This window comes from Rhincodon typus, chromosome 10 (genome assembly GCF_021869965.1).
Source record: "Rhincodon typus isolate 14 chromosome 10, sRhiTyp1.1, whole genome shotgun sequence".
In the NCBI taxonomy this organism is placed as follows: domain Eukaryota; kingdom Metazoa; phylum Chordata; class Chondrichthyes; order Orectolobiformes; family Rhincodontidae; genus Rhincodon; species Rhincodon typus.
This window is the reverse complement of record NC_063341.1, coordinates 26,663,436-26,673,054: the sequence shown is the minus strand read 5'-3', so window position 1 is coordinate 26,673,054 and position 9,619 is coordinate 26,663,436. Positions and strand designations below refer to the sequence as shown.

Below are 9,619 nucleotides of genomic sequence, written 5' to 3'. Positions count from 1 at the left end.
CCATCCCCGCCTCTTCGACCTGTTTGTTTCCTCTCCACCTATCCTCTCCTCTATCCCTCTTCTATCCGCCTCCCACTCTCTCCCTATTTATTTCAAAACCCCCTTCCCCTCCCCCTTTTCTGATGAAGGGTCTAGGCCCGAAACGTCAGCCTCTCTGCTCCTATGATGCTGCTTGGCCTGCTGTGTTTATCCAGCCCTGCACCTTGTTATCTGTAATCCTAATGGGCCCTTTCAGCTTACAATACTTCCTAAGTCTCTTGTAGATTTGCGCAACCATGCTCTCTCAGCAGGACTGTGAGAAGCTGCTTTCTCTCTTCCTCCCTCCCTCCCTCTCCCCCACCCAGACAGTCAAAAGATCTCTGCTTTTGCTATGCTGGTCTTCTCAGAAGATCCGAGAGAGGTCTGAAGGGGAACCCTGTTTTTATACCTCTAAATAGTTTTCTGGAACTTTTTACATTTGTGGCCAATCAGGAAGACTTACTTAATTGCTTGAAACAGTGTCAATCATTTGGATGGCATGCTACTGTTTGGTTTCTTTACGTAAGAGGATCCAGTGCCTTTCTGTCTGGGTCCTCCTTTGTTTAATGTATAAATTGTTGGGGGTTTGTCTGGCCAGACTGCCCCAACTGCCGCCTTTTACACAAACTAATCTCATTAGCATCTGGCTGCTGTGTTGGCATTACAGCTGGTGCGTGAGTTTTGTGGCTTCAGAGTTTTACTTGGCCAATGTACCCAGCATCCCTTGCTTTTTGGGAAAATTAGCCACCTAGCTGCTACACAGCAGCAATTCTGTTCTGGGACACAACCACTGCAGGCAACATATCCTACAGATGACAATATTTTATAATAGCATTAATATTTAACTAGTCAATTGGAGTTCTTTGAACTTACACATGCTGTCGATAAAATAGAACTTCTGCATATACTAAGAATTCCTGAAGGCATTTGACAAGGTACCACTACAAAGGCTATTGCAGAAAATAAAAGTTCATGGTATGTTGCCACGAGCATAGCATATCGGCATAGATGATTGGCCCACTAACAGAAAGCAGACAGTTGACACCAATGGGTCCTGAAACATTTACAAGATGTAGTAAGGGAGGTCAGAGATTGATACTGGGACCTCATCTGTTTACAACTTAAAGGGCTTAGATGAAGGGACAGACAGTAATTGTCAAATTTGCTAACAACACAAATGGTAGTCGGAAAATAAGTTATGAGCAGACAAAGGAAGAATATGAAAAGTTAAATAGGTTAAGTGAAAAAAGATGTGGCAAGTGGAGTCTAATGTGGGAAATGTAAAATGGTCTGCTTTTGCAGGAAGAATAAAATAATTGTGAAAGATTACATACCTCTACATCTGAGATCTGAGTATCATCATGCATAGATTGCTTGTGCAGCAAGCAATTCAGAAAGCTAATAGAACATTATCATTTATCACAAGGGAGATTGTGCTCCAGTTTTCATTGCATTGCTACACCAACATCCAGTGCTGTGTATTCATCACCTTACTAAAGGAAGTGTGAAGATGCATTGGAAGAGTGCAGAGGTTTATTAGACTAATAGCTGGAATGGGCACTTGGACAACATAATGAAACATTAGACAAGCTAAGCTTGTATCCACTGGACTTCAAATTGAAACAAAAGATTCTAAGGGGTCTTGACAGAGTACATGTGAAATGCTTCCTCTTATGGAAGAATGTAGAACCAGGTGTGTACTTTAAAAAGTCAGGACCATCCAATTAAAACAGAGATGAGGCAAAATTGTTTGTCAAAAGGGATGAGTTTTTAGAACTCTTCCTGAATAGGCAGTGGAAGCAGCATGTCCTGGACTATTTTTAATGCAGAATTAGCTCAATTATTCTTAAGCAATGAAGTGAGAGTTTCAGGGTAGGCAGGAACATGTATGTGAAGTTACAATCAGATCAGCTAGGATCTTAATGGATGGCAGTGCAATCACAGGGGACTGAATGGCATACCCCTGCACCTAATTTCTATGTTTAATTGGATTTAAATCCCCGTCATTCTGGATCTGAATTAAAATCTGAAAATAACACAAGTTACTTTGAAGATGTCCAGATGGACTGAATCTTACTTTCTGTGGCAAAATGCAACTTCTGCTTAGTATTTTTTAAAGGGAGTCTGACCACAAAACTGTGAGACTTCGTCATATCTTACCAAATGCGTATCATTAACTACCTAACTCACCTCTAGTGTTCCTCATGGTCAATACTATCCCTACACCACACACCTTTCCCAGAATGGTTGGACAGCTCAACGCCCAGCATCTCTCAAACCAATATCATCATCTTTAGAAGGCTGCTGTGCACCCAGACAAGTATCACGAGCAGTCTAATGGCATGGCAGCTACAAAGCCACACACAGTGTAGCTGACATTCCCTTGCACATACAATTCAATTCTCTCACCGTCTTCACTGTTTAATCACTATACTAGATAATCTACTTGTCCTTAGTTACATCCCATCAAAACACCCTCTCCAAGTGACTACTGTTGTCAATGCCCACTGTAGACCTGTCACTTGTCACCGTCTAGTAGAAAGAAATGTCGCAATAGATGACACCAACTGTGCAAAAAAAAAATGCATACCACACCCAAAAATGAAACGTTGCTCAATGTGCATCTTTGGCGTTTGTTTCCAAGTGCAAATGAGGATTTAATCTTTCAAGTTTCCCAGTATATTCTCACCTAAACAAAAATTTCAAAAAATATAGGGGCACCAATTATTTTACTTGAAAATGAACTTAATCTCAGTATAGAACTTAGTATGATGATATAGCAAATTACATTGTTGAATTCAAATTTGGTCATGAGTGAAACAAATGCAGAACAGGAATATTCCTGTTCTATCTCCCACATCAGGAGAAGAAGAATGCAGGTTCACACGCAGAGTTCATAATCTAAGCCATTCCCTCAACAAGGAAGGAATTAAAATATTGAACATTGGTAGAGTGCCTGAACCAGGTAACTTAAAAGAGAACTCACTGTTAAACTTAAGGTAAACTTAATGTATTGATAATTTAAATTCTGACCATATAAAGAATTGTAATAGCTTTTCATTTTTAAAGATAAAATGAATGTGGCAATTAGATTAAAATACTTTCATCTGTAATAGTAATCACAACCGTAAAATGTGATTTTCATTTTAATACATTTTATTTAGACATAATCATTGCTGAGCTATCAAAACACATTTTTCTTGTGATCAAATAATGAAGTGTTTCCTAATTTAATGATTTTTCACACATCTCAGAATTAAAGATTGCATTTCAACTGACAATTAGCCCTGTTCATTGTTTTACGTTAGACATTGTAACCATAATAATAAAAAGTGAAATAGATTGTTAAGAAATTCTCACTTCCATAGGTTTTGGCACTAAATGTCAGTGCCACAAATAGGTTTAAGTATTACTGTGCTCCTTGGTAAGTATTTTACTAATTAGTTGTTACATGTTGGGTAACAAAGTCCAGGAATATTATTTGGATGGGTCGAGTGGTGGGAATGGGCAGAAATTTATCTCCTAATTGAATGCATGAACCTAGAGATGAACAGTGGACAGGTGATGCATTTTTCCTTTCCCACTGTGAAACCGACAGTTTAAGCAAGTATTAAAATTTGCCATCAATTCAGTGCATCATTTTGAAATAATTAGACTAGTTACAATAAAAACAAACCAAAATGGTCATAAGCTTTGTGCCATTTGTGAACTGGGTTCTTAAATTAATGGACAGTAAATTCAATTTCCAACTTACATTGTATCTTTTCAAATAAGCAAAAGCACCATCATGTTTCAGTTTCATTCTTCAAGTTTCAAAATATTAAGCCAGCCAAGTCTGCAATATCTGTTTGAAATTATTGTTGGTATTGTAGCAGAACTATAATCGCTGCACTGAAAACCCCAGCATGCTGATAGTGTCAAATTTATTTGTTCATTCTGGTACTTATGATACAATTATATTGCACCCACAGATGGACAGAACCAATTTTCTGAGACCTGTTTATATTACAAACACCAGCCATCCTAGGTATAACTGTAATATAATGGTTAACTCCAGGTTGGTCTTATGGTTCAGTAGGTAGAAAAGAGAGTTAAAGTTTTAGGTCCCGAGACCCTTCCCGAAGAAGGGTCACCGGACCCAAAAAGTTACCTGCTTTCTCTCCACAGATGCTGCCAGACCTGCTGAGTTTCTTCACATACGTCTGTGCCCGTTTCAGGTTTTCCACAGTTCTTTGTTTTATCGGAGCCATTCGTTTTGAGTTCAAGTCCCACCCAAGGACTTGACAGTCAAGGAGGTGTCCTCGTAATATATCCAAACACTATCAATATCAACTTTAAATCCTTCCAACACACACCAAGGGCAGGTGGGGTAACAGCAGGAGAGATCCCTGGCCAGCCATGTAGTGGGGAAAAAAATGGTGAATCTACCTTCAGGTTAATGTGTATGTAAAATGCAAGTTGCAAATCGAACTGCTGGCATCACTTGACTGGATAGACGTTATGGATGAAACTGGTTTGAACAGCATGGGGTATGATCTCTATTTTAGCCCCGATGGGTTCAGGACCAGTTTTCTGAACTACCTGAGAATCAGACTGGCCTATAGGCAAAAGAATCAAGAAGCAGTTAATTCCCAAATATGCTAAAACCTCAATATTCACTATTACCAGAATCGACCAAGACATGATTTCAAACTTATATTTTAATAGCTTAGCTGTCACCAGCTAGACATCCCAGTTACAAATGCAAAATACTCATGAACAACTGTATGCGGAACCAACTGCATGTGAATGCATTACATTTTAGTCAATATATTCATGTCTGCATCATACATTCATATATAGTACCTTTATTCAATTATACAGGTAAAAACAGTTTTCTGCAAAGAAGAGTCTCCAATTTTCTGGCAATTTTTTTAAAAATAAAACTGAGCTTCAGAAATGTTCTTGCTTGGATATAAAAATTGTACTAAATACTGAGTTTATAAAACAAGATTAAATTGCACCTTTGATTCTGGTTAACAGAAATAAACAGAGCTAATTACATATTCAGACTGGTCATAAAAAGCAAGCTAATTTTTGTTTTTAATGAAAAAGGAGATTATATGACTCCAGTGTTGCACAAACTGGTTCTTTTGGTCTCGGCACCAGCAATTTCTCTGTACCAGACAGCAGCTCCTCGTTCCATTGCTCAAACAGTTCTCCTTGCTGTTAGAACTCGTACTACAGATCCCACTCCTCCAGCTGCTAACACCTAAGGAACAAGATATTCAAAATGATAACAGTCATGTGAACAAGAATTCTGCTTTGAATTTTAAGCTTCAAACTTTTATTTCTGGGTTTGGCTGGTTTTTGGGTAGGGGTTATTCAGGAAGAGGAGATCTCCACAGAAAGAATTTCCCCACATTGAGTATGAAAAGTTATTAATCTATATTACAGTGATAGCTGTCATTCCACTAGAAATGGATCTCTTGGGGCAGAAGTTCAGTAACTGAATTATGGTCCGACTTGGATAGTAAGTCACAATTTCAGCCATTCGTCACGACCCACTCGTGGAGCAAGTGGCCTCATCTTCTCTGGTCGATAATCAAGCGGTTTAGGTTTACCCAGATTTACCATGGAAACCTGGGATTTCACTACTGGGATCAGTTACCAAGTTTGAGGACTTCATCTATTGTAATCACGCTGTACTTTGGGCTATCTTCACAAGCATAATACTCCGTTCCCTCCTCTGTCATATGCTTATCCAGCCTCTCCTTTAATATATATACACCAGTTACCTCAACCACTCCTTGTGGTAGAGTTCTACACTCTCATTACATCCTGGACAAACCAGTTCCTTTTGAATTCTTTGATTTTTTTTAATTTGTGTGAATCTCTTCTATTGATGTGACTCCTCGCAGTGAAAATATCTCTTATATCTAACTTATCAATTCTTTCATCATTCGAGAGACCCCTCCCAGGTCACAAAGCAGTTTCTCTCTCGATAAGAAAAAAAACACATTTTGATGGGTACAGCCAGACATTAGGTGTCATTCTTAATAATCTTTTCTGCACCCTCTCCAAAGCATCTATATGCTTTTAAGTGAAATGGCGACCAGAATTTGTACCTGACCAGAAACATTTGTATGCAGTACTCCAAAGCGTGGAATAATCAAAGCTTGTATCACTTGAGCATAACTTACTTCTCAATTCCATCGCTGTAGAAATTTTTTTAAAAATTAGCTTCTGTCACCATTTATACCGATGAATGCATTTGTACTCCCGGGACCTCTCTGCTTTTCTACCTCATTTGAAGTTATTTTCCAACTACTGTAAAATGTAACTTTTTTCTTACAAAATGTAATACAATAATTGCAGAAACAAGTCATGAGTAAGTTCAGTTCAACTGCAATGATCCCCTTTTTAGTACCTGTAAGAGAAATTCTCACTTATAAACATAATTAAATCTACTTGAATACGTAATAGTTACTAAAGATTTATTTTATGCTCATGTGACCCTAAACTTATTGACGCTGAAGGATCCAATGACAATGCAAGAGCTGTTGCTTTGAGCACCTGAAGCACCAGGAGATGGATATCAATCTGTTTACTGCTCACTCACATTTGCGTAAGCAATAATTACAATCTTTGAGGGGGCTTGGTATTTGCATACATGATAGTACAGGTGCCAAAGATGGTATCATCGTTCCAAACAAGACATACTTGGCAAATCCTAAATTTGTTTCATTAAATCATTATAAGAATAAAATATGTAATGATATATGCTGCATCCTTGGCCACTGTTACCTCACTTTATTGAGCAAAACTGAAAAAGACAATAACTTAATTAAATCCAATGAGAAATGCCAAATGGAAAATCAGAGGCTTTTTTTTATTTCAGAGCTCTCAGCATATGAAAGCTGCCCTCAATCTGTGATTTTTGGACCATTTTCTTTAAATTCAAGCTATAATATGCTCCAAAGATACGCACTAAATTGTATATATTTTATAGAATTTAAGATAGGGAATAATAATTCTATGCAGGAATTTCTCAGCAGTACCCTAAGCCCACTATCTCCAGCTGCTTCAATGAACTTCCCTCCATCAGGTGTTCAGAAGTGGGGATGTTTGATGATTGCACAATATTCATCACCATTCGTGACTTACTGAAAGAGTCCATATCCATCTGCAAGGCCCAGATAATATCCAGGCTTGATAAAGGTAAATAACGTTCATGTCATTCAAGTACTAAGCAATTACCATCTCTAAGAGAGAAACCATCCATACCCTCTTAACATTCAATAGCATTTTCATCACTGAATCCATCATTATCAACATCCTCAGGGTTATCATAGTTCAGTTTCTGGCCAATCTACATAAATGCTGTGGCTGGCAGGGCTGGTCAGAGGTCAGAAATTTTGAGGTGAATAATTTATCTCATCTTCTCAAAGTATGTCCACCATTTACAAGGCACAAAGCCTGAAGTGTGGTGAAATAGTCTACTGGTTCCTGGATGGGTTAAACCCCAACAACACTCAAGCAGACCCCCAAAACTATCTGGGGTGAAAAGAGTTTTCCCTCAAATCCCCTGCCTTTCACTTTAAAAATTATGCTCTTTTGACAACACATTTCAAACTTGCAACCTCAAATCATCTAGAAGGACAAAGGCAACAAATGGATGGGGACTGCCAGGTTTCCAAAACGCCCCATCCATCCTGACTTGGAACTACACACTGTTCTTTCATTATTGCGGGGTCAAAATCCTAGAAAGCTGGTCTCTCTCTCTCTCTCTCTGTCTGTCACCCACAGACTGCAGCAGTACAAGGCAGCAGCTCACCACCATCTTTGAGTGCAATGAGGGATTACAACAAATGCTGGCCTAATCAGTGATGCCTAAATCCTGTGAACAAATAAAATGCTGTATTTGCACAGCACACAGGAGCAAAACTAAAGAAAATTTGGTAAACAAGATTGATATTTTTGGTACTTGTCAAAGCCGGAGAACCTTAGGACAGGAATTGTAGAGTTTAGGACATGCATGGCCAGCGATGAGTTTGCTGGAATATTCAAGTACACAGGTAAGAAAACTTTGGATGAAGATTTCAAAAGCAGCTGAGCAAAGGAATGTTAACTAGGAATGTTACGGAGGTCAAAAAATAAGTCAGCAAGTTTGCAAATAATCCAGTTCAATATCAGGACAGCTGTCAAGAGAGCAGTGGAGTCCTACAGCTAGTGAAAGACAATGGTTTTGGTCTTCTCAATATTAAATTGGAGAAAAGTACACTGCAGTAATGGATGTCATACAAGAGTTAAACAATTTAGAAACTGAAGCAGGGTTGAGGGTGGAGATGCAGGGAATAAAGCTGGGCGTTGTCAGCATACAAGGAAACTACCTATGTTTTTGAATGATGTCTCCAAGGGACAGCTTGTAGATGAGAACTAAGAGAGCACAAAAGAACACCTCCCCAGAGGGATACTACAGGCAATGATGTAGAACTGGAAAATGAAGTCATTTCAGCCGATTCATCAAAAAAAATTTGATTAAAAAGGAAGGTGAGTCCAGTGAGTACAGCTGCAATAGAGAAGGATGCCACGCTCAACAAAGGTCGCAGACAGGTCAAGAAGAACAGGCATGGACGAGTTGGACCGAAGGGTGTTTCCGAGCTGTAAATCTCTGACTTTATAAACAAGTCATAGTTTGCCCTTGTTATATACGCTGCCACTTTTGACTTTGACAAAAGCTATTTTGGTATTGTGGTAATTGTGGAATCAGATTGGAGGGATTCAAACATGGAGCGTCTGGAAAAATGGGCTTAGATTTGAATGAAGGAACGCAGCAAGTGAGGCAGCAAAGGAGCAGGAAAGTTGATGTTTTGGGTCAGGGCCCTTCTTCAGAAATGGGCTTCACAGCGGTGTTATAACTCACTCAGCATAGTCAGAACTGCAGATGCTGGAGTCAGAGACAACAGTGTGGAGCTGGAGGAACACAGCAGGCCAAGCAGCATCAGAAAAGTTGACACTCTGGGTCGGGACCCTTCTTCAGAAATGAATTTATTATAGCATTTATTGCCCGTTCATTACTATCCTTGAAAAGTGGTGGTGAGCTGCATTCTTAAACCGCTGTGGTCCATGAAGGGAGAATCATTAATTCTTGGTGTTGCCCTCGCTTTATTGCATGCTCCTCATTCACCTTGAATACCTTCAGTTGACACTTGTAAGTTTTCCTTTTAAATACAGAACTATGCTGTTGGCCAACTAAAGAGACAGAAAGCCTGAAAAATCATTAATTAGTTCAATAAGGCAGAGATTGCAAATTTAACATGCTGAGTTATCTGCTAGGTTTTTCCCACACTATACAATTACCTGCCTAGAAATTGCCAATATATTAATATTGTGGTTACAGTTTTCTCAGAAGCTGCTAAGTTGGGCTACACTATAAATGCAAAAGAATCATTGATCTTACTGATGCATGATATCCTCTACTAACCTTTTCATGCCACTGTAGTAAAATTGCACTGTTATTTTCTGATGGTTTTTCAAAACCTTTGTAGATGTATTTCATCAGGAGGTCAACACTATTCTTGTCAAGGGATTGAACAGCCTTTTCAATGTCATTACTTTT

At 38.8% G+C, this 9,619-nt stretch overlaps 1 protein-coding gene across 1 annotated transcript in view; it reads right to left on the bottom strand.

The window, feature by feature from the left end:
* Window positions 1-7,198, bottom strand: part of smg7 (SMG7 nonsense mediated mRNA decay factor) — a 78,244-nt gene extending 71,046 nt beyond the window's left edge. Inside the window, exon 1 of the mRNA XM_020527607.2 lies at window positions 7,054-7,198. Within this exon, the coding sequence (XP_020383196.2) occupies window positions 7,054-7,183 (130 nt within the window). The 5' untranslated portion in view covers window positions 7,184-7,198. The remainder of the gene's footprint in view (window positions 1-7,053) is intronic.
* Between the last annotated feature and the right edge of the window lie 2,421 nt (window positions 7,199-9,619).